Raw genomic sequence first — 26355 nt, 5'->3', positions numbered from 1 at the left:
GTTTGCTCCTTATGAAACATTAGGGCCTCCACCATTTCCTTCTATTTCGTCCGATTGATTTTGCAGTCTCCCAAGACATCACTGTTGGCTTCAGTTCTTCGAGAAGACTCCGCCTCCATGTCTGTCTTGGGCGGGGGAGGGGGGGGGTGTGGGGGGCACTTGAAATTTTCGGGGGGACGGACTAAAATTTCCGTGGGGCGGACACTGTTAAAAGTATATTTTTTCTATAAAAATTCCATTTGGTCCTGGGGCGGTAGACTTTCTTCGGGGGGGGGGGGGGAGGCTGAGATGCCTGGAAGAAACTCTGCTTTCCCTGGGGGTTCCACTCAAGCGCTTGGCGTGTCACATTTGGGTAAGCCTTTCGCAGTGTGTGACCCACCCAGCGCCACTTCCTCCTTCTTATTTGCAACATAGGCTCCTGCCTTGCTTTCCTCCATAATTCTATGTTCGGCACTTTGTCCTGTCATCTCAATTTCAATATCTGTCTAAGGAAATGTGTTCATGAAGGTCCGTATCTTCACTGTGCTTGCCTTGGAGACTTTCCATAAATTGTAAAATGTGCCTAAATTAAAATGTTTCTCTAAAATCGAACAAAATATCATTGGGATCCCTACCGGCTTGAGTCTGGGAAATTTAACTCCACAAACGATTTTATGTAACACCTTTTGGATAAAAATAAAATAGTCTTCATCGCTGAAGAACGCACCTTCTAAGGGGGTTCTTTCCTAGTCGTCTCATCTACCGTCTGAGAAAACTTTGTGAAGAATTCCCTGCAGCTCTTTGATGGTGGGTTGCTCATTGTGCTTAAATACCAGCTCATCTAGATCTACATCCTCTAATACAAACCCGTCTAGTTCCCAAAATCAATATTTGGTAGCATCATGGACGTGGGACAATCTGAGTCAGTCACTAACCCTTACAAGGTGTTTCTCATTCACGACCTGAACCTAACCCGAACAGAATCCTAAACATAATTTTTTTTCACGCAGGTCTCATTGACCTAGATTTTACTTCCGGCTAACTCGACGAAATCCGAGACAAGACTTTAAAGGAAAATGTCAACGAAAGCCGAAACGGGAGATAAATAAAGGTAATCAAAATATGTATAACTCTAGTAACTGTTGTTAAGGAGGAACATTTGTGATCCCTTTAATAGCCGCACCCATTGACACCCAACCTAATGGCCAGTGGCGTAGCCAGGATCGTCTCAAGGGGGGGGGGGTTCCAATTTTTACCCGGGGACAAACTTTCGATTTGCACCCCCCCCCTCAAACTTTCGATTTGCACCCCCCCTCATACTTTTTATATATACCGAGGGGTCTATGGGGGTGGGGGTTATGACCCCCCTAACACCCCCCTGCCTACGCCACTGCTAATGGCGTCACTGATATTAAAACACTTTTATAATCAAATGTCCCTGGCACACTCCCAATGAAAGCAACATTGTATTGGCCGACGCCTATGATTTCAGTACACATGTCCCCTGCATGTGTCCAAGGTTGCAAGTTTTAACATATGCCTCATAATTGTCATGGAAATAATAAAATAGAGATTTCGTACGTCTATTTAGTTTTCATTTTTACCAACAAAGCGGGTGATTTATATTTCATGCATAAAGTGGGTTTCACAAATGTTCCCTGTAAGCTACATGGTGGTTTAGAAAAATAATATTATTATTACATTGTATAAAGTCGATTCAGAGAACCGCCACGCATAAAATAGATTGTACATATGTTTGTTTGTAGTGAAAGTTGATCTGCCACCCCCCCCCCCCCCCCCACCTTCCACACACACACTATAGGAGTACTCTTAAATTTTGTAGATGTCCACACGTCTCCATACGTTTTTCCCCCCACACTTAATCCCACAACAGTGACCTATAACTATTAGAAGTGAAAAAATGAGCACGTTCCTAAGATACACACAGAGTTTCTTCCAGGCATCTCTTCGCTGCCCGCCCCCCCCCCCCCCCCAAAACGAAATGAAAATGGGAATTTATATAGAAAATATATACTCTTTACGGTGTCCGCCCCCCCCCCCCCCCCCCCGGGAAACAAGTCTAAAAGAAACACTGGATACAAAACGAATATACAATGAATATTGTCAAACGAAAAAGCTTTTCTGGACCATGACCATATTATGAAAAGTGCAGGATTTTTTATTTTATTTTTTGTGTGGAGAAGATGGTACTGGATAGTTAGAATGAGAGGGTGGATGACTGTTAGAAGAAAGTGATGGAGGATTGTTACAAGAAAGTGATGGAGGATTGTTAGAAGAAAGCGATGGAGGATTGTTAGAAGAAAGTGATGGAGGATTGTTAAAAGAAAGTGATGGAGGATTGTTAGAAGAAAGTGATGGAGGATTGTTAAAAGAAAGTGATGGAGGATTGTTAGAAGAAAGTAATGGAGGATTGTTAGAAGAAAGTGATTGAGGATTGTTAGAAGAAAGTAATGGAGGATTGTTAGAAGAAAGTGATTGAGGATTGTTAGAAGAAAGTGATAGAGGATTGTTAGAAGAAAGTGATGGAGGATTGTTAGAAGATAGTGATGGAGGATTGTTGGAAAAAAGTAATGGAGGATTGTTAGAAGAAAGTGATGGAGGATTGTTAGAAGAAAGTGATGGAGGATTGTTAGAAGAAAGTGGTGGAGGATTGTTAGAAGAAAGTAATGGAGGATTGTTAGAAGAAAGTAATGGAGGATTGTTAGAAGAAAGTGATGGAGGATTGTTAGAAGAAAGTGATGGAGGATTCTTAGAAGAAAGTGATGGATGATGGAGGAGTGTTAGAAGAAAGTGATGGAGGATTGTTAGAAGAAAGTGATGGAGGATTGTTAGAAGAAAGTGATGGAGGATGGTTAGAGGAAAGTGATGGAGGATTGTTAGAAGAAAGTGATGGCGGATTGTTAGAAGAAAGTGATGGCGGATTGTTAGAATGTAAGGGTTGAGGATTGTTAGAAGAAAGTGATGGAGGATTGTTAGAAGAAAGTGATGGAGGATTGTTAGAAGAAAATGATGGAGGATTGTTAGAAGAAAATGATGGAGGATTGTTAGAAGAAAGTAATGGAGGATTGTTAGAAGAAAATGATGGAGGATTGTTAGAAGAAAGTAATGGAGGATTGTTAGAAGAAAGTAATGGAGGATTGTTAGAAGACAGTGATGGAGGATTGTTGGAAGAAAGTAATGGAGGATTGTTAGAAGAAAGTAATGGAGGATTGTTAGAAGAAAGTAATGGAGGATTGTTAGAAGAAAGTGATGGAGGATTGTTAGAAGAAAGTGATTGAGGATTGTTAGAAGAAAGTAATGGAGGATTGTTAGAAGAAAGTAATGGAGGATTGTTAGAAGAAAGTAATGGAGGATTGTTAGAAGAAAGTGATTGAGGATTGTTAGAAGAAAGTAATGGAGGATTGTTAGAAGAAAGTAATGGAGGATTGTTAGAAGAAAGTAATGGAGGATTGTTAGAAGAAAGTGATGGAGGATTGTTAGAAGAAAGTGATGGAGGATTGTTAGAAGAAAGTGATGGAGCATTGTTAGAATAAAGTGATGGAGGATTGATAGAAGAAAGTGATGGAGGATTGTTAGAAGAAAGTGATGGAGGATTGTTAGAAGAAAGTGATTGAGGATTGTTTTTTTCCTCACATTGACACAGGCCAGAAGACCAGAGCAGCGCAGACCGACTTCCACCGAACTCTGATTGAGTTGTGGTCCTTGATTGATGCGGTTGCCAGCGGTTCGAGTTTATCCCAGACGAAAAACTTGTATCAATTATACATCACATTGAACCCCAGTCACCCTCTATACTGCTCCCTGGGACATACAAATCGTCCATCCAGCCCCCCCCCCCCCCCCCCCTTCCCCCGCCCAGCTACCGCCCTGCTCAATCGTTTTTCAAACGTCTCCATGAGATAAAATGCACTTTTGTTTTCGAGGGTCACCGTGACCTGCCTAGCAGAGCTCTCTCCGCGAGAAAAATCGGTTAGGTCACACACAGTCTGTTTGCACTTCCAGGGGCATGATGTCATTTCTGGAAAATTCGCACACGCCCCCCCCCCCCCCCCCCCCCCCCCAACCCACCCTCATCATACACACATTGCTTTTTTTTTTTAATAAATACATTTCTATTTAAGTTTGGAGAGTTTTTGGGTAATGTGCGGAGAGAATGTGAGTGTATGAGAGAAAGAGTAGTGAGAGAAAGAAAGAAAGGGAGAGGGAAAGAGAGAATTTCATAGATGGTCAAACTTGGCACACAGCTATGGTAGCGAATCTAAAGTAAATATTCATGTGAGTCAACATCTTGTCTCCTGAAAAAGAAAGGCGAAGCTGGTGGGGGGTGCCACACCACTTATTAACTAATTATGACTAATTAAATATTGGATAAGTGTAGACACGTGAGTTTTGTAGTCTTTAAAATTTGCATAGGCGGATCAGAGCGGGTGGGTGAGGGATGTATACTGAGGGAGATGTGTGGAAAGGGGGGGGGGGGGGGGGGGCGGGAGCCCCGTGGAATTTTTTTTTCAAAAGTCATGTGTGATTTCGGCAACCTCAATATCTATTACTACAACAACAATCAGCCTATTTTCAAATCCGTTTCAATTCATATTGTAAAGTTCAATGCTTTTGTTCAGTGTCGCTTGACTATTTTCAAGTGTTAAAATATACTGGCGATTTCAACACATGACTATGCCACGAAACGAATCTGCATTCCTTTCATATTCTACTGTAAAATTTCTAACCTGAACCTCATCACATGTGAAATATTACGATGTATTGTATAGCTGGTACTTTTAATAGCCTATAAACTACATACATATTGCTCTGTAACAGCGGCGTCGCTAGGTCGGGTGTCACCCGGTGCGGCACCTCATGGTGTCCACCCCCCTCCCACCCACCTTGTCGCGATCGTCAATTTGTACCTGAATACTTTTTAACCCTAATTAACCATTCATTTAACTAAACAAGTTAATAAAAAGTCTAGTGACAATTTAAGCGCAATTTCCTTATGGTATCCATAACAATTTTAAATCGAGATAAATCATATATTCAGCAAATAAATAATGCAACACAAGTAGTTTTAATAATTCAAAACAAAATAGAAACCAGTATGGAAATTGCGCTAAAAAAGACAACTATATTAACCAATATCAACGGAAATAGTTTTATTTTAACGAGTAGGCCTACACGATGCTCAGTTTAAAAAAGTAAAGTAGTAAATATCATCCTATAAATTTAAACTTATTTGTTCTTAATTAATTTTTGTGACCGAACGAAAGGATATTTTTGAAAACTTTCTTCGGCAATATTGTTCTAAATTATGGCAGGAATCGATTGGTAAATGTTTCAAGTCGCTAAGTGGTCTGGTTGCCGAGATATGGGCCAAAAACTGCATTTTTTCCGAGGTTTTTTGGCTTTTCCGGGAAATCCAGGAAGGAATTCCGGGAATTTTTTGGCCCACAATCATCCTCGGAACTTGCTTAACATATTAGCTTTTTGGAACTAGTCGTCGATATTGCTTCGTTGAGGAGGAGATACGAATTAAAGCTGCGGACACACATCCATCCATCCATCCAGAAATGACGAGTTAATCGCAATTCGTGTAAGGAAAATGCGCTAAAAAATTGAAATAAAATCTCACACTAAAAAAAAAATTGAAAACAAATATGTAAAACATCGTCAAAAAGGAATCTTTAGGAGTTGGATGCTCAAATGAAAAGTAGAACATTTTGTTGAGTTAGCAGGAAACGTTTGATCATGGGCTAAATACGTAAATTAAGCTAATTTATTTTTAGTAGCTTCATAAAAAATTACACAGCTGGCAGTTTTTTCTAAGGGAGAGAATCGCGTTTTTAAAAAGGATAATTTTAAAACTGGATTCCATAGCGGGACTTTAGAAAGTTATATCCCCTCGCAGTTAAACATCAGAATAATTAATTATGTATTTAACATTTTGATGGGCCAGAAAATCCTTTACGCTAAAAAAGTTGAAGTGAGTGAAAGAACGAAGAATTCAATCTGTCTAATATCGATATTGAAAACATAGTGTAGCTTTTCCTGGACTGTGCATATGAATCACAAGATGCCGTGCACACCTCCCCACTCCCCACTTGTAACGCTACCACACACATGGGGTAGGGGTGGTTTATTGGCTGGTTATATTGTGCTACATGAGGTATGGGTAGACAGCATCAGTATTATTAGTATGTTCGGAAAAGATGTTTGATTTTATCCGTCGAAGAATGCTTTCAGCAGGTTCCTATTTAACGCGGACTCAGAGGCGTAGCGACCCTTCCCGGCGCACAGGGACAAACTTTTCGATTTGCACCCCCCCCCCCCCTCAAACTTTCAATGTGCACCCCCCTCAAACTTTCAATTTATTTTTCAAACCCATTTTGGCGCCCCCTAAGGTCGGCGCCCGTGGACATATGCCCCCCCCCCCCTCTCGCTACGCTACTGCGCGGACTACTTTACATAATATGACACACTTTAACTCAACCCTTGAGCTTAACAGAGTTTCTGGGTAAAAAGCAAGGTTATATTAGTGTTATGTTAATTTCTGGGTATAATCCAAAGTTCTATTAATTTTGTGTTAATTTCTGGGTGTGCGGTAAAGTTATATTACTTTAATATTAATTTCTGGGTATAAGGTAATGTTATACCAATTTTATATCAATGAATATAAGACAAATTTAATTTAATTGTATTATAATTTCTGAATATTATTAAGTTACATTAATTTTAGATTAATATCTGGTTAGAAGGCAATATTATATTATTTTTATATTAATACCTGATTAAACACCCCCTTTGTTGTTTTATTTTTAATTATTATATGTGCACAATGTCTGCTAGTTAGGATAGTTAAATAGACAAAAGTAGTTTTATAAATTTCTCGAAGGTCTAAGATATAAGTTAACTGCTCTATAATCTATATGTCTATATTTTCTTTTAAAATAAGCCACGTAATGTTTCCAGAAACCCCTTAGAAACTAAAGCTATACTATACGGTATTAGAATAAGTAAACACTGGCCATGGGATGTAATCCGTGAAAGCGCCAAACATAATGTAAACTGTTGTTTTTTTCGAGTTGTCTCCGCTTTAAAGATAATTTTCGGACTTGCTTTACGCGTTTTTTATTCAAATTATATGTAAATCACAGTATATTTTACTAATAATTTAAAGTTAAATAAAAAAAAATTTGTGTATATTACCCAAAATGGTTGTTTAATTTGAATGTAACAAAAACAATTGGCCAGCAAATAATTTGAAAGATTCTTTAAAGAATATTGAATAAGCCAAGGCCCAGGCTTATAGATCTCGTTCTAGATTTTACTAGATCTAGATTCTATCGTGTAATTAAAACTAATAATTGTGTTGTTGTCCCACTGAAACTTAAAGGGTAGGTCTGGATAACTTTAAATTCACATCTGCAGAAATAATAAAGAAAATCGCTAAATTTTTCGGCAAAACAATGTAGATGCAAACGAGTAAAATGTTAAATGTTGGTAAAAATAAATTTTTATTTAACCTATTGTATATTTAAATATGGAGAAAAAGGCTTGTATTTAGACCCATCTGAACTGTAAATTTTAACTATAATTATTATCAAATAAATGAATATAGATCTACTAAAAATGGCTATAACTGGGATCACGGAAAAAAGTGAGAATTTAATAACATGCAAATTCAAACAATGCGCGTATTGTAACGGGGGAAAATTACCAAAATATTGCTTTAAATGTTTATGAGTTTGTAAACCTCTTAAGGCTCTTTCATTTGTATTTTAAAAGTAACATTTGTGCATGCTTAAACAGTTGTATAAGCAATAAAAATAACAGCAAAAGTAATCAACAAACGCTGGCGAATGACGTCATGGTATATTCCTATTGCTGACCCTTTGGTCGCTTTACTTTTAAATGCATAAAGATAATATATACCCAAATGGTGTTTAAACTTCAATAAAATGAAGGGATATTCGAAATAATATTGATATTATTAAAACAAATATTAGCATTGTCCTACAAGAGGAAAAAAAAGCCTCTTTTGGTGGTGTGTGAACATGAAATTAACTTGAGGAAGATGGCGATAGACGATCGAGGTTCGAGTTGTTACCCAGTGCTTTCCTGCGAGCAACAAAAATATTTATTTTAGAACTGTAAAATACTTCCCAATTTAATATGTAATGATTAAAAAAGTACAGAATGCTTAGTTCTAATGCATAAATGAATCATGATTGTTAGTTCATCTAAATAGAATGGAAATAACCTAATACTTTAGGCTACCAAGCTGAAGCAAAAAAATATCAACCTCTCTGACCTAGATTTGATGTAGATAGGGTCTGTAGACTAAATTTGTGTTAAAAATATATCTTGAGCAATTTGAACAAATTTATATGATTTTAAAATTCATTATAAGCATCTTTATTTTGCTTTATTCGTAAAATTTTTCACTAAAAAACAGTTTGGGGAAGAAATTTTTGTTAAAATTGATCACTAAAGGTCAAGCAGATCCTCCATGATTTTGAGTAGTTTTCCAAGATGGTCTTATCGATAGTACTGTGAATTTTCAATTAAATATTAATACAGTGTGGCAACCAATATATTAATAGCTATTAAAACTGAAACACACAGACTCTATAGTAATTTTGATGCTATTTAAACAACGACCGCGGTTGAAATTATTTCAAAATAAAATATTTTATTGCTCTATTATTTTAGACTAAATTAGGGAAAATGGCGACGAGTATCAGAATTTGTGTTCATGAACCAAAAGTTTCTACGCGATTTTGAAAGAAATGTGAAAGTTTTGTAAGAAGATAAGCGGTGGAAATCTTAATCGTTGTATATTTTAATAAAATTAAGTATTAATTTAATTTTATATGCAGTTTTGAATTTACAATTTAAGTTTATATGAGACCACCCAGTATCTTAGTGTGCGATATACTCCTGGAAAATCGCTTATTTTAAATAAACAATCTAAACGCTCATGAAAATATTGATATGAATAACTAAAAGAACATCCCCTTAATCTAATGCAACCATTAAAGTAGTGTTTGTTCAAACCAATTAATTGTAAATTAATTTTTTAAACGTGCGGCTAAGCACAAACGCGCAAAATCAAACGAGTTTCTCGACGGTTGGCGGATCTTCAAACTTTTTGCTTTCTAGGACGTCCGCGCACCAGCTTATATGAACTCTCGCAGCTGGCATATGAACACTTCCCGTTTGACTCTCGACCAGTTCGTATCGTTGCAATAGCAAGTTGTCGAACAGTAAATATCATTTAGCTATTAAAATGGAAGATCCAGTTGCTGTTGCTGCACCGGCTGCTGATGCCCCAGCTACGGCTGCTCCTGCTAAGGCTCCAAAGAAAAAAGCAGCAGTCAGTAAACCAAAAAATAAGAAGCCAGCGAACCATCCAAAATATTGCGACATGATCAAGGTATGTCTCCGCTCTCCGCCATACGAAAAATTGAATTAAAATTCAGTTGTAGAGTGACCTAGACTTAGAATTATATCTATTCTAGATCTAGTCTAGATCTAGGAAAATATAATAATTAATAATTATTATAAATCTAGCTAGACTAATTCACTTAATTATTAATTAATAATTAGGCCTTCTATTTTACTACTAGTCTAACTACTAATAATTATTTTAAGTTCTGGCTATTTCTTATATTAGTAATATATTAGAGATGATCTCAATGTAATCAAATATTTTTAAGACTAGATCTAGAGATCTTTATCTATCCCTTGTTACTATTGAACAACTATAGATCTAGGTAGTATTTCATTTATAGTAGGCCTATACTGTATTACAGTGACTAATACAGGGTACTACTACTAGACTACTAATAAAATTAATAGGCTGTGTGGAAGATTTGTTTTTGTTTTAAAATAAAAATGTTTTTGGGGTAAATCTAGATTCCATAAATATAAATACTAGATTAGATCTATATTATATCTAGTACCTGAATAAAGATTGTATACTAAAGTAAAATCAACTAGTTAATATTCTGAGACAGAAAATTGTGTACTATTTCTTTCTGATATTTGATTTAGTCAAATTTAGTGATAATCTGGTCTAGATCTAGTTGTCACTGGTTCATTGTGGTTTTCCAATACACCTCATTTTGAATTGGCTGTTTTAAGCATATGCTACGATGGGATTTTTCTATAATTACTATATTAGTTTTTCTCTCTGAAATTTCAAGTAATGTACTATTTAATTTAGTAACAGGAATAATTAAGTTTTTAAAATAATGCAAATACAGAGGATCAAACTTTTTGATGTAATAAACATCTGGCAACCAAAATGTATTATTTTATACAAGGTTCTATTAATTGTGGTTTCCAGTCTTCACTGTGTTGCACGTAGATCTAGATCTGCATTATTATTTTGAATTTAGCATTAAAATGCTATTGTTAATTATACATAGAATAAGTTATAATATTTTTTCCCTTAATTTCAGGCTGCTATCACAAGCTTGAAAGAGCGAGGTGGTTCTTCACGACAGGCCATCCTTAAGTACATAATGGCAAACTACAACGTTGGAAAAGATGAGAAAACCATCAACAGCCACTTGAAGATGGCTCTCCGTGCTGGAGCCAAGAATGGAAACTTGAAGCAGTCCAAAGGTGTTGGTGCATCTGGCTCATTCAAGATTGGCGCCAAGGAAGAAGCCAAGCCAAAGGCTAAATCACCTAAAAAGGCTGAGAAACCAAAGGCTGTCAAGCCTAAATCTCCAGCCAAAGCCAAAAAGCCCAAGGCAAAGAAAGCTGCTGCTCCTGCTGCCGCACCAGCAGCCAAAAAGCCAGCTGCAGCCAAGAAGCCAAAATCTCCCAAGAAGGCTGCTGCTAAGAAACCCAAGGCACCTAAACCAGCAGCTGCGGCTAAACCTAAAAAGCCCAAAACACCCAAAAAGAAAGCCTCTCCAAAGAAAGCAGCGCCTGCAAAGAAAGCTGCACCCAAAAAGGAAAAGTAAAAGTGTGATATAAAAATTGACTGAGAAAGGACTCGATAAATTATTTCATCCAGATTTCTATGACAACTAACGGACATGTAAACAGATGTGGCAGCACTCTGGATTGTGGATTTCTGACAGACATCTTTCATTTGTAATATATTTCATTTTCATACCCTTCTCATATCATCATGCCATTATGTTCAAGCAATTGTTATATTTGCCCTACATATGCACCATTGCCTGCTTTCTCATCCTCATTATTTTAACATGATGTCCTATTCGGGGTATGTTGCAATCTGCAAGGTTGTGGTATGAATCCATGACCAATAAAGTAACATGTGATAAAACTGATTTTTTTCTTTTAATTGTAATCACTGTACTTGTTTTGTGTGTGTTGTCTTCTATTTTGTGTTTAAATTTAAACATAATACTAATTAAAGCAGATCATAGATTGGTGGTAATTTGCTATGGTAATTATAATACAAGAGTAAACAGTTAAAAGGTTGCATACACTTTATTGCACATACCCAACATCACTTATATTTTTATATTGATTAGGTGAAACAGCATGTGCATTGCAAATTTCTGAAAAGTGAAACAATCATGTAAGGTTGATTAAAAACAGATTAGGGGAGGGACAATGCCTTTTAAAATTTTAAGTAAATAAGGTTGGAAATGCACAGATCTGCACCATCAATTTAATAAGGGTGGCCCTTTGAATAAATCCTGCAACATACCACATGCTTATTTAACCACCAGAATACCTACCTTTTCTGATCTCAGCTGGTAATTAAAATTTAAAATTATGGTTCTGGTCTAGGCATTTGATCATTAGGCTAATCGTCATAGGGAAGGGGGTGGTATGATCTCACTTATACTGGTGTGTGTTGCCAGCAACTACTAGTGAATACTATCTCATACACTATTAAAACAATTTTTCAAGCAAAATACAGGACTAATTCCAACATTTTTATGAAACCGCAATACATTTGTAAAACTATTAGCAGTATTGTCCAGTCAAGAACACCTAGATCACAGCTTAATTATTATAATTAAGGCTTGTTGCTGCTTTATTCCATTCTTGAAGAAAATCTAGATGATGGCCTTCACCCTAAGGTCAAGTAAAGATTACTTGGTTTTAATTTACAACTGGAGTGTCTAACATGCTCAGTTGCTTTTTTTCACATATTTTTTCGTGTGTTGATTGTAGGATGACAAGGGTTCGTCCATAAATGACGTCACACTCACACTCGTAGGGTGTGTGATGAGGGGGGGGGGGGTTCAGATGGTGCGAAGTCACACTTTTGCATAAATGATTATGAACGCATCCACACATCTCCTTCGTACTCCGTTTAGCTTAACTTATGTCATATTTCAGGGTTTGTTCGGGACAACCTTTTTTTTCTCCGGAAAGGGGGAAGGGAGGAGGCCAAGCACTCTTCGCGACACCATTTTCAAAGAAATAAGTTGGGATATATGGCATTTTTAACTTGACATTATTATGGCATACAACAAATTAAATGGGGATGGATTGCGCAAACTAACCAGACAGGCATTAGATTGGAATCTCCATTAATTTAAAAAATGGGCAGTGTTTTTTTTTTTTTTTTTTTTAATTACATACAAATCTATCTCTTTCTGCCCCCCCCCCCCCCCCCCCCCACCTGTGAATTGACTCGTATTTTGCTAGAAAAAAGGGGCATTAACTCTTCACAACTGAGCGAATAGTTTCTCTTAGTTATGGTCTAGACGTCACTGTCATGGCTGACAATGTTTCCTAAAGTAGGTGGATTGCTAATTGTTATCGCACACTAGAGGTATTTAAACATTGGTGAAAACTCATATAATTACTCGGCTATAGATCTATATCTGTATCTTTAATGCTTGTATTAATTGCCATTTTTACTATAACATCGTCTATAGAAGTTAGAGGAGCTAATTTTTAGGTTTCCTTTTTTTTTTCCTTGATGAACGATCATGATGTGATGTTTGATTTGGGAAGGTAAATAAAAATAAAATCTATTCGCTTGATTTCGTGATGATTCAGAATCACTCGCATTTGTATTTGATCACTGGTGAGAAAAAAAAAGGGAATTAAAAATACTATAGGGCCCTAATATAGGTAAGAGAACAGGGCCTAGCATAAATTTCACATCAACAATTTTTTAATTTTCTTTAGTAATCTTTAGGCCTTAAAATTTCACTTAAATTTAAATTTTAAATTAATAAATTAGTAATTTAGTAAGTAACCTAAGAAGACTTCCTAAGAGTTTTTTAAAACCTAAGTTTAGTAGTAAGTTAAGTAAGTAGTTCTAGTTACTTGTCAATAATATTATATTCTATATAGTATTTGATTTGATCTACTTATAACTTAGTAAGTTAGTAAGTAAGATAGGCCTCCTGACCTAAGCCAACCTAAGCCCTGTTACCTGTTAGTTAACTTAGTACTAGTAGGCCTACTTAAATCTAGGAATAGATCTAGTAATAAACATGACTTGCTAATGTCAATACTAGATCTATCCACAACCCTAGTCCTGACATACATCTAACCCTAAATGATAAATCTATAGGCCCTACTACTAACAACCTAAAACATTTAAAAAATAGACTCTTCCAAAAATTACTTGTTTTTGGAAGAGTCCATTATGATATTATCGGACATCCTTTTATACTTTATACCTATTTATCCCTTATTACTATAGTTTAATTGTCACAGTTTTTGTGTTAAGTAATTCTAGATCTCATAGAATTATTATTATCAAATAATTTAATTAGGCCTAGGCATAGTTATTCAGTTTTCAAGAATTACTGTGTAGCCAGTGTAGTGTTACCATTACTGTCACTAGTGTCAATTCAGTACTTAACTCTCATGTATTTTAGTGGTATTTTTATTCTAATTCATTTACAATGTTAACTGTTAATTTCATGGAATAATTCTTCTGTTATTTTTCCTCAGAAGTAACCTTAATAAGGAAGTTAATACTATTACTTTTATAACTTGTAATACAAGTTGGGAAGCTGTTGTTTGGTAGAGAATTAAGCCAAATATCATTGAGATAAGTTTAAGCAAAGACCATGGCTTCCTATGGAAAAGGAAACTTTGATGGGTTTACTCCTTATCAAGGAGATTCACGCTCAGAAGGTTTGTCACATCTATTTAAGCTTGTGTATATTTTATTTTGATTAAGGTGAATTAGAGAAAATTAGTCAGCAAAATAATAACGGTAATCATCTATTTTTAGGTTGAAACTTTGTTACAATCCATGATTTACCATATATATTTTTGTACTGAGGAAAATTTTTAAATATTTAGTTTTTGGTTATTGTAACTGTTTAAATGTAAATATGCATATTTCACATTCATGAATTTTAATTATTAATTTATTAATTATAAATACAATTCAAAATGTTGAAACAAAATTCACTTGATTATCAGTTTTCTTTTAAACATTCAGATTTATAAATTTTGTATTTATATATTTATATTTGTAACATAGGTGACAGAGGTTCAGATTTTGGAAAGCTTTCAAAGGAAATCAGTGCAAATATTCAGAAAATTACACAAAATGGTAGGTATCATCATTTTTGTTTTTTGTAAATTGTTACATTAATTATAAATGACAACCCTGGGGCAAAAATGGTAACAGTTAATTAAAGAGGCTAGAAGGGTATTTATGTATTTAAAAATTGACTATTTCAGAAATTTTAAACATAGTTTAAATGATAAGACAATCTTGATATAAATTCTATCTATGCACAACTTTTGTTTTTAATTTTAGAGAGTAAATTAAGAGTAAATAAAATTTTATTTATAAATTAGTTAAACTTTTTATATCTTATATATCGAGTACAAAAGTTGTTTGCACACAGTTTTAAATATTTTCTACATGTGATTTTGTTGTGTATCAGTCTGAAATAGCAAATTTAATTGACAATGAAATATTTTAAAAAAAATATATATATTTTTTTTCTTTTTACCGACATGATCAAGTTCAATTATTAAAAAATTCAAATTTGTTTAACAGTGTCTCAGATACAGAAATTTGTTAGCCAGATTGGAACACCACAGGACTCTGATGAACTACGTCAAAGAGTGTAAATTGAGTTTGTCTATTTTTAAGCATTTTAAAAATAGCTTTAATAGTTGTGTAAATAGTAATTTTATTTTGTTTGTATGGTAACATTTTTTTTTACACTCATAAGGATGGTGATACACTATTGGGCTTAAAGAATAACTGATTTCAAGTTGTATTAAATCTTAAATCAAACTATATATTATCTTGTAATTCTGTTTAAATTTGTTGTTAAGAAAATTGTAATCTAGTTTTACTCCTTTAAAGGCATGAGACCACCCACTACACTAACCAACTGGCTAAAGATACCAGCAACAGCCTGAAAGCTTTGGTTAACTTGCCACAGACTGGATCTCAATCTGAAATTGTAAACGTTTTTTTTTTCTTAGTTTTTATTTGGTTGAGTTTAATATTTTTATACCAATTTTTCATAGTCAAGGTTATCTTTATTTTAATGGTAATCATTTCCATAACAATTATGTAAAATGTTATACAATACTTGAAATTTGTTAGATTTTTACTTTCTCATCTCCATAACAATTGATTATGTAAAATGTTATACAATACTTGAAATTTGTTAGATTTTTACATTTAAAAAAAAATTCTTGAACAGAGACAGTGTAAAATGCAAAAGGACAGGTTGACAGATGAGTTCAGCAATGCTTTGAAGAACTTCCAGACCATCCAGAGAACAGCTGCTGAGAAGGAAAGGGCCAGTGTGCAGAGGGCCAGAGCCCATTCTGGCTTAGACAGAGTAAGTTTCTCCAACTGGCTTTCATAACATCTAAGCTTGACCAATTATTTTTGGTGGATTGGCGTGGCCTAGCGGTAGAGAGCTAGACTGTTAACCAGAGAGTCTGTCTCGAGTTCAAATCCGCTTTCATAACAGTAGAATGTCCCTGAGTCCACCCAACTCTGAATGACTCTGATGGGTACCTAACTTACATTAGGGAAACAAAGTCAGCTGGGCATAGTGCTGACCACTCTATCCCTTCATATGCCGAAGTCTCTGAAGCAGATGAACTCTACTTCATGTGTCTTAAATGTGTCTTAAGCACGAATGGGAAATGATGAATTATTTTTGGTATTATGCAATTGTAACTTGAATGTCCTTATTTGTTTACTTCAAGTTTAATAAACCTAACATAACAGACTGTTTGTTTGATTGCTAATTTTACAGCTCTGTTATTTTCTTTTGTTAGTGTGGGGCTTAATTCAGATATATGAAGAGACTTATTTATCTATACAGTGTTTTCGAACATAAAAATAGCAATTTTAGAATTGACCCTTAAATGTTGGAACATCTGTCTTTGTTGATTTGTCACTTTAATGGAACAGCCATTTTTAAAATAACTTTTTAGCGCAATTTCCATACTGGGATTGCGATTATTAACTCGTCATTTCTGGATGGATGTGTGGATGTGTGTCCGCAGCTTTAGCAGCTTTTAAGTCGTATCTCCTCCTCAACGAAGCAATATCGAGGACTAGTTCCAAAAGCAAATATGTTAAGCAAGTTCCGAGGATGAACATAGGCCAAAAAAATTCCCGGAACTTCCTGGATTTCCAGGAAAAGCCAAAAAACGCCGAAAAAATGCCATATCTCGGCAACCAGACCACTTAGCGACTTAAAACATTTACCAATCGATTCCTGCCATAATTTAGAACAATATTGCCGCAGAAAGTTTTCAAAAATATCCTTTCGTTCGGTCACAAAAAATTAATTAAGAATTTTTAAACTGAGCATCGTGTAGGCCTAGGATGATATTTTTTATTTAAACTGAGCATAGTGTAGGTTTTTAGCGCAAAGTGCTGAGATTCGAAAGGATTTTACCATAGCGAATGAGCGGAGGTTCGAAAAGATTTTTACGTAGGTCTGTGAATTCTAAAAAAATAATTAAGGAAATTGCGCTTAAATTGTCACTAGACTTTTTATTAACTTGTTTTTCCACGTAAATCTCCAAATAAATTCTTTGCTTATGAAAAAAAGGAATAAACTACACCAACAAGCCTTTTTCTAAGATAGAAATAACAAATTTTGAAGTGATTACAATACATAATTTACTTAGCAAAATGGCTTTTTTAATGTTCATTTGATGTTTAATTGCATGTGTAACACATTCATACTGATACATTAGCATGTTTTACATAAATATACAGAATATATAAATAAAAAATTAGAAGAAAAAGCTGTCAAAATAAAAAAATAAATTATGAAAATAACTTAAAGGATTGATTACCAAGATTGGTCATAATTGACAAAAGAAATAGAGGTAGCTCTCTGCAGTATTGTGTGGCCAGCACAATGTTTCTTTCTATAGCCCAGACTCAGATAACTGCAATATGTAGGACAATAACAATTTCACATTGTCATCTTCCCCCAAAATTGATTGTTTAAGGTACCAATCCTCAATTGGAAGCATAAAACTAAAGTTTTAAATTGCAGAAAATGTTAGGTAATATAAAACAATGACAATTTTTATGATTTTTAACAACTTTTGAAATTTCAGTCTCCTTTTGATGAGCCCAATGACAATAAGTTTACCTCACCAGGGTAAGTGTGGTTAAATAATTGTAGAGGCAGATAAACAGCAGTGTAGTCAAGTTAAAAAAATAAATAATAAAAAAAACATTTTATTAACATTTTTTAAAATATCACATAAAAGAAATTCAATTCTGTTATGTAAAAATTAGTAGGTGTTATTATAAAATTTCAATATATAAATAATACAAACACATTTGCTTTTATGTGTATATTTAAAAACTATTTTAGGTTTTCACAAACTCGTCAGTTTCTTCAGATGGAACAGGATGTTGATCTTGAGCTGATTAAAGAAAGAGAGGATGCAATTAAAAAACTTGAAGTAAGAAAATAGAATCAGTTGATTTTTGTGGCTCAAACATAGATGTTTTTTAAAATGATTTTTAAATACAGAAAAGCTCAGCTATGGTTATGTTTGGGTAAATGTAGAAGTTTAATAACATAACAAAATATAACACATCAGCAATGGTTCAATAATGTGGTGGTCCTGTTTGAAGTCATGAATTTTTAAAATAACTACTCTTCATTCTTACTTTTTGGCATTTGAATAAAAGATTGCTTAACATGAGAAAATAAATCAATATCTATATATATATAATTCTCTTCTGGGAGACGCTAGAAAACAAGCTGTAAACGTGCTCCCTACCATCCCCACCCCTACATGGTCTTAGTGAGCTGCAGTTCACGCTATGTTTACCTTCGTGGAGTCGGGTTTAGTGACGGCTATTAGGGGCAGATAATTTAGTTCGAAACGATTTTAAACATTGTGTGTGTGTGGGGGGGGGGGGGGGGGGGGGGTTATGGTCCTTAACGAGCTACTTATAGTGTTTTAAAGAAATATTTTCAGTGTCAGCGTTGGTACTGTCGAATTCACAAATTATGAATTACTGAAAAGTAGAAAAAACAACAACAAAATAGCGGCGTATGTTATGCCGCGGGCCGGCTCGTTTTTTTATATTACAAGAAATGAAATTATAGACTATTTATTTCCTAAACTTTTTACCAAAATTAAGAATTATAATTGTAATCATTTTATATTATGGAACAAAACATTTTTAAAAATTTAGATTTGAAATAAATATATGACTTAACAATGAAGTTAAAATAAGTATTCTAATATTGTTTTTATTTTCTATCTGCACATTTTTAAGAAGGTGTACAGCGAATACAAAACTTAATATCATATTTATAGTAAAATATCTTTTTATTTTTTGTTCTGTTATCTAAATACACATTTATTTTGATAAAAACAACAGAGTGATATAATGGATGTGAATCAAATCTTTAAAGATTTGGGAATGCTTGTACATGAACAAGGAGAAGTTTTAGGTGAGTAAATCATAGGAAAGTTGGTTTCAAGGAGAGTTGGGTAAAATTTTAGGTGAGTATATTGTTGAGCTGTGTTAGGCTGAAGAGTTTTGAAATAAAGTTACTTTTTTTGTTTCTACTTCATTGTTCCAAATATTAGAAACACTTCATAACTAAATCAATCAATAGCTAGAATCATTACAATAATTATATACTAGTATATGTGTACATGGGGACAGCATGGTCAAATGGTAGAGCTTATGACAGCTAAGCTGAAAGACTAGAGCAAATTTGGGCATAGCACTGACCATACTATCTCTTCGAAACAGATGGACTCTACTTCATGTGCTTCGTGTGTCTTGGGTATGAACAGGAAAAGATGATATATGTCCATTTATTGTTTTCCTTAGCAGAATTCTAGATACAGAGTACTTAACTTTTTAACAGTAATGTTTGAGGGGCTTCGTTATGACAAATGTACATTGCAAGTTTGAAAATAATCCTTTTTACAGCAATGAAGCCCATTATGTAGGTGTCTTGATGTGTACATTTGATAAAATAGATTAAACTAAACCCACCCTCTTCATGATGTATCCACAGACAGTATTGAGGCTAACATTGACAATGCCCAGTTGTCTGTGGAGGAAGGCACCAAGCAGCTAAGTAAAGCTAGAGACTATCAGGTTTGAGAGTTTGTAATACCCAAATCATTTGGTATTAACACAATTTTTGTAACTTTACTCTCCTCTTAAAATATTTTAAAATACTTTTAAGGACACCGGTTTATATATTTTTTTTTGTAATTTAGAAGAACAATAAATTTATACTAATAGTAACAAAAACTAGCTAACATGTTTTATTATTCAGTAATGATTTTTTTATTGGGGTTTCATGAACTTTATTTTAATATGTTAATAATAAATAATATAAATTGTAAAAGAAATTTAGCAGATTAATATTAAAATAAACCACTATGCGTAAGTTTTCACATTGTGTACGTTTTAAGCCTATTTACTAAATATTATTAAAATGGTTCCATGACAAATGATCTCAGGACAAATGATCTCAGACAAAATATCTCAGACAAAATATCTCACGGACAAATGATCTCAAGACAAATGATCTCAGGACAAATGATCTCAAGGACAAATGATCTCACGGACAAAAGATACCAGGACAAAATATATCAGGACAAATGATACCATGGACAAATGATCTCAGACAAAATATCTCAGACAAAATATCTCACAGCTAAATTTTAATAGTATGTACGATGATTTTAGTTGATTTGAACATGTTTTTCAATTGTCTGTCAATATGGCTTTTGTTTACTTTTTTAAGCATAATAATTGTGATTAAAATGAATTTCTTAAACTTAACAAAGTATCAAAAGATGTATTAAACGTAATATTTTTAATAGCATTTGATTTGAAAAGGGTAAACATTAAAACAAAGTTACTCCTGAAAGGTGTAATAAATGATAATGTATAGAACAAATACAGTAATAGTAGCTATAGTGATTTTTTTTAATGTGAACATGTCTTTAGGTTCGTAACGTAAAACTTATTCTTATTGCATCATCAACACAAACATAACGCTTAAGTTTCTTTGCTGGCAGGTAGGCTACATCGTTATGATCACACCTCTCCAATACAATGTGATCATGTATTGTGTATACTCTTGCTTGACATGTTCTAACTTCACATTTCCAAATATCTTTGCCTGCTGCTCAATTTATGTTTTTTTTTTATAAACATAAATTCACCAGAAACTAATGTCCTAAAACATTTCTGCGAGGTAACGAAAGAAGCCATAATTGAGTCATCACAACTAATACTGCTTTGTTTTCATGCACACTACGACAAACTTAGCTCCGCGATGACCGCTGTTGTTTAACTAAGCATTTGTCACCTGATCACTAAGGTGTGACCGACGCATAACTATTTACTTTAGATGTTTGTTGTATTGTCCATGGAGGGCGGATGTCTTTCCCTTAAGGCATGCCTCTGCCATCAAAGCGGGCGGCCACCTTGATACGAAGGTGTGTCTTTATTGTTATTTCATTCCCTTTGATCTAGTTTCATCCACCTGACATTGTAGGATTGTCTCATGTTTGGCAAGCCCACCTACGCTGTCTATCGAAATATTTCTTTAATCTTCACATACTATATTAGTAATTATAATTTTAAAATGTTTAGTGCAATATGACAAATTTATGCGGCAAACATTCCTAAAAATTATTATATAGGCCTATAAACAATATTAAATATAGTAAACAATACCATATGGCAGTCAGTAAAAATGTTCAGATTAGCTAAAATCATCCAATACACTATTAAAATTTAGCTATGAGATATTTTGTCTGAGATATTTTGTCTGAGATCATTTGTCCATGGTATCATTTGTCCTGATATATTTTGTCCTGGTATCTTTTGTCCGTGAGATCATTTGTCCTTGAGATCATTTGTCCTGAGATCATTTGTCCTGAGATCATTTGTCCGTGAGATATTTTGTCTGAGATATTTTGTCTGAGATCATTTGTCCTGAGATCATTTGTCCTGTCACCATTAAAATATATATAAATTAAAGTAGTGTTATAAAAATATGCATTGTTACAGGGTAAAAGTAGCTAAGAGGGGTGTATTGTTACATTAAATGTTTATACAGTAATTATGTAAAAAATTTGGGATAATTTTTGTTTTGTTTTGGTGTACATAGTTCTTGCATGCTCAGTATTTTTACTATTTTTTTGTGGAAGTCTTGTTTACATTTAGTTTAGTTTGAATATAATGCAGACATAAAAAATGTCTTATTGTGTAGAGGTTATACAAGCGGATGAGCTTATCATTTATCTGCAACCTAGTGTCATCATGATTAAAAAAAATAGTTTTCTTTGTTACCTTTTTAACAAAATGATAGCAAAGCAATATTAAACATCATTGCTTGTGTTGTGGTTGGGAAACATACAGTAATCCTATTTGAGAAATTTAATTGTTATTAAATGTAATAAACATATTTTTCCTGTCTGCAAAAATTGTAGGTTTAAAATTTATTTAAGGCATCAACATTTTAAAAATATTTTTTTTTTAAATAAATTTGAATCAACAATTTACAAAGGCACTACAAGCCCTTTAAGTTTGCATTAAATACAAGTTTTTGCAAATTTAAATAATGTGAATAGTAATAAAATTGGGCAATTGCTGAATTTGTTTGTGTCTTTAATTAGTATAGGAATAATTATTATAGTTTGCAGGCTTTATAAGAACCAATTAACTCATTTTGGTTGCAACTTCTGCAGCTTTTTGATAAATCAGCATAAAAAAATTAAAAACTTAAACTAAGGGCTACCTGTATAAGCAAGACACACAAAAAATTATTTTTCTTTTGGTTTGAATTATTTATCATTTCACATGTGCAAATACTTTTTTTTGTTTGATATGATTTTGTATTTATTTTCAGTCTAGAGCACGGCGAAAAAAGTTCTGTATAGCCATCATCATTATAGTTGTTCTGGCTATTATTGGATTGATAATTGGTCTATCTGTAAAATAAAAAAGCAGTCACTTTCAAACTTTAGTAGGTTTTTAGTTGTTATTTTTGTATTATTGCATTATTTTTATTTATTTAAATAAGAATAAATTATTAAAATTAACCTAGTATTTTTTTTTTATTTGAATTAATAAATAGGCCTATTTTATTTCAAATCCCAGTTTCATTCATTAAAAAAAAAGGAAAAGCCAAGCTTATGTTTAGAGTGACATTAAGTTATACTTTTAATTTAAAAAAAAAAAAACCAGTAATAAAAAAAGTGCTAGTTACATCAAAAAAAGTCAAACTGATTAAAAAATTAAAATCTGCATTGATTTCACATATAGTTTTGGAGGTAATTAATACAAATTTAAAAAAATAACTTGATGTCAATCCAAATATCATACGCTCATTTCAATCAAGACCACATTCAAGCTCAATTTTTCAATAATACTTTAGTTAAAGTATTTGCATGCTTTCAATTTTTAATGTGTGCATGATTTTTTAAAATGGGCCTTTCAAGGATGTGACTCAGCTTCAAAGTACTTAAATATGTTGTTTTTTGTCTATAAAATAATGTATTAATTATAACAGTTTTTAGTGTATTGAAACACCAGTAGGTGGGTATATAGGCTATTTTTTTGTCTACATTAGCTCTAACTCTCAACATAAATCCAAACATCAATATTAGCATAAATAAAACACATTAACACACTGTATTTCCAAACTTTAAATTTTTATGTTTCTTTTGTTTAGCTTAAAAATGGTTACATTTTTTATTCAGTTGCTGCTTGATAAGTTTCAGTAATCCACTTTTCAAATCTTTTAACACAGGCCAAATCTCGACGGAAATGTTGCATCCTGATCATCATAGCTTGTTGTATTGTCCTCATTCTGGCACTGATCATCTATCTGGCAAGCTAGTGATTGGGTTTGGATATGCCTGGGCTTTATTGTTTGTCCCAACACAACCGTTTTTGTGTTGTTGTTTTTTTTTTTTTTGTTGATCATTAGAGTAGTGTGGCACCCTTGTTATTAATGGAGAACAAGTCCTGTTGAATGCTGAACACTGGCAAGTGTTAATTATAGATGTTAATTTAGCTTATTAGCCAGATAAACATTTTGTAATAATTTTGTAGTTTAAGATTGTAATTTTGCAAGCTTATTTATATTAAAAATGTTGCTCCATTTATTATCTTCTGTATAATTTTTAATTCTTTCAATCCAATTACTTTAGCAATTTCACTGGGTTTTTTTTTCTTTTGGAGTAAAACTCAGCACGTTTTTATTTTTATTGCTATCGACTTTTTAAATTTTTTTATTCTGCTATTGAAGTCTTGCCACATACAATTTTTTGTTATTTCTTTTTTATTAGAGTTAAAAAATTTAAATCTTAAATCCCATCCTAGATTTTTGCAAGGTGTTCTTTAATTGTTTTTGTTAAAAGTTTCAATGTTTTTGTTGGCATTTATTTCTTCATCTTAACAGAAAAAATACATATTTACAAATAGATTTTGAGGAAATTTATCTAGTCTTTCGGAAATGTATTACTTACCAATAAATCTGATCAAGTTTAATATATTTAATAGAAAACAGTGTAATGGGATTTAATCGTTTTTAATAGCTATTTTAATGCCTCTTGTTAAGATAATAGAGATTAGTGATAATCAGTAAAAATTATTACACTTCATGAAAATCGCATCTTATTTTTAACCAAAAACCAAAAAGAACAAATTAAAGTACGAATTTAAGTATTTACTTTTTTTAATCTCACTCTTTCCTCAATGATCTTTCTCTCACACTTGTATGAAACTAAAATCAATTTTAAAAATTCACATTCCATCATGGGTTTTCCAAAAATAAATTTCTTATTTCATTCAAACATTTTTTTAAATTAGCTCTGCTAGCAAAAACTTAATTTCAAATAAAACATTGTAACCTAACTCACATCTTACATTTAAATAATTTAATAGCTTCCTATGCATGTATAAAGCACATTGAGATCAATCTTACATATTTTTTTTTTAATTCATCACATAATCTAAACATAATCAAAGAATTTTTGTTTTACGTAAATAGTTAACTCTTGTAAAGGTACCTTGATGATAATTGTACTGGATGAAACTTTATTACATGTTATTATTGCCAGAGTTTCTTTCTGTGGTTGCTGTATTATTTTGTATCTTATTTGAATGACTTGATTTAAAAAAATCAGTTTAAAATAGCTGTTCATTCCAACTACAAATTTGGTGTTACCCTGTTTGTAAAAGTAAAAAAAAAAAAAATCTACAATCCATATGTAAATTGTATTTTACCCCCCAGTGTAAATTAGTGTAAATGTACAACATATTTATTGGTTTTAACTTTATTTCATTGTAAGTGTATAAATGAAAAAAAAACGTATAGTTATAAAAGTATAATTAATAAACTTATCAGGCAAGTTTTTTTTTTTTTCAATTTTTGTACATTTTTTAAATCTTTTTTTTGCTCAATATAGTTTTAGGGTTGTGACAAGGATCCATGGAGTACTGAATATAATTGTATTTTAAAGAAATTTTAATTCAACGTATTAAAGTACAATAATTATAAACAAAAGAATTATAATTTAAATTTAACCATCAGTAAAGAACTGTAGAATAAAATGTTTTTTTTTAGTACATAAGCATAATACATTTGCTTTTTTTAATTTTTAAAAAACTTTATTTTCAATACACGAGAAATTTTTTCATACTAACAATATTAAATTGCCACTGCATTTTTATTCGTTAACTAATTATTTTAATGATTTGTATATAACTTAACATACCATGAACTTTTTTCTAAGCAACATTATGAGGAGTTTGAGTACCTGTGCTTGGTAAACTGTGATACATTTTTGATTGGGTTTCCCTGGAAAAGACCCGTGTCTTAGTAAAAGCATGAATAAATCATTGGGTATATATAGAGATGTAACTTTGTTTTTGTATTAAGGAAAATTTTCTTCTAAAATTTGATAAGTGAAATTAAAAATATATACCTAAATTGGATTTTTACACTAAAATTTTCTTGATATTTCTAAATTCCACCTAGAAAAACTTGAAAATCCCTTTTCTGGCTATGCATCCTGTTTCAAACATCGAAACATTTTTTTTTCAGGTGGTCAGTTACATATTGAGGTATATTTGGGTTTTAGCAGGTTTTAGTTGGTTATAAATAAAAAAAAACCCTGCCATGTTGAGTGTAAGTGTAAGCAGGGCGCAGGAGAATGAAAACTAGCTTTTCTGATGCACCTCTAGAATCAACGGTTTGGATTTTAGAATAGTACTAATCCTTCTCTATAATCAGGCCGGTGGATGATCTTTGTTAAGATTATAGTGTTATTAAGTTTAAAACTTTTACTTTCGGGTTTTACGTTTGGGTAAAATTAAAAAGTGAATCTAGTCGTATATAGAAAATAAAGTTTAAAATTAGTGACCATGCATTTGGAAATGATGTATTTGGCTGTCAGATTTGTGACCAGATATTTGGCTGTCAGATTTGTGACCAGATATTTGGCTGTCAGATTTGTGACCAGATATTTGGCTGTCAGATGTGTGACCAGGTATTTGGTTGTCAGATTTGTGACCAGGTATTTGGTTGTCAGATTTGTGAACAGATATTTGGCTGTCAGATTTGCTACCAGGTATTTGGCTGTCAGATTTGTGACCAGGTATTTGGCTGTCAGATTTGTGACCAGGTATTTGGCTGTCAGATTTGTGACCAGATATTTGGCTGTCAGATTTGTGACCAGATATTTGGCTGTCAGATTTGTGACCAGGTATTTGGCTGTCAGATTTGTGACCAGATATTTGGCTGTCAGATTTGTGACCAGATATTTGGCTGTCAGATTTGTGACCAGGTATTTGGTTGTCAGATTTGTTACATCAGACTTGTTGGTATGTGACCAATATTACCAGGTAACACAAGTTGTGTT

General features: G+C 33.0%; 3 protein-coding genes across 5 annotated transcripts; all 3 read left to right on the top strand.

Annotated features, from left to right (window-relative positions):
• Positions 1-1476: 1476 nt before the first annotated feature.
• LOC131932785 (S-antigen protein-like) lies at positions 1477-3533 on the top strand. The gene is made up of 5 exons (XM_059289692.1): positions 1477-1498; positions 2226-2399; positions 2490-2759; positions 2953-3270; positions 3385-3533. Exons 1-5 carry the CDS (start codon positions 1477-1479, stop codon positions 3531-3533), a joined length of 933 nt encoding a protein of 310 aa, XP_059145675.1.
• A 5673-nt stretch (positions 3534-9206) lies between these two features.
• LOC131932784 (histone H1-delta) lies at positions 9207-11300 on the top strand. Its single transcript, XM_059289691.1, has 2 exons — positions 9207-9430; positions 10461-11300. The coding sequence occupies exons 1-2, from the start codon at positions 9284-9286 to the stop codon at positions 10971-10973; spliced, it is 660 nt and encodes a 219-aa protein (XP_059145674.1). The 5' UTR covers positions 9207-9283; the 3' UTR covers positions 10974-11300.
• A 1372-nt stretch (positions 11301-12672) lies between these two features.
• On the top strand, positions 12673-25578 carry LOC131932783 (syntaxin-7). Of its 3 annotated transcripts, none has more exons than XM_059289689.1 (12): positions 12673-12737; positions 13912-14097; positions 14453-14524; positions 14981-15050; positions 15296-15395; positions 15642-15782; positions 17536-17579; positions 17799-17889; positions 18824-18896; positions 19476-19558; positions 22335-22451; positions 23238-25578. In XM_059289689.1, exons 2-11 carry the CDS (start codon positions 14031-14033, stop codon positions 22425-22427), a joined length of 834 nt encoding a protein of 277 aa, XP_059145672.1. In that variant the 5' UTR covers positions 12673-12737; positions 13912-14030; the 3' UTR covers positions 22428-22451; positions 23238-25578. The 3 variants fall into 3 exon arrangements, with proteins under 3 accessions (XP_059145672.1, XP_059145673.1, XP_059145671.1); XM_059289688.1 differs by lacking the exon at positions 12673-12737 and adding an exon at positions 12823-12957; XM_059289690.1 differs by lacking the exons at positions 12673-12737; positions 22335-22451 and adding an exon at positions 12819-12957.
• Positions 25579-26355: the final 777 nt, after the last annotated feature.

Source organism: Physella acuta, unplaced genomic scaffold (assembly GCF_028476545.2).
Source record: "Physella acuta isolate Inbredline_101_S28 unplaced genomic scaffold, ASM2847654v3 ptg002280l, whole genome shotgun sequence".
Taxonomy (NCBI): Eukaryota; Metazoa; Mollusca; class Gastropoda; family Physidae; genus Physella; species Physella acuta.
The sequence above is the reverse complement of the archived record's forward strand: the minus strand, read 5'-3'. Positions and strand labels throughout refer to the sequence as shown.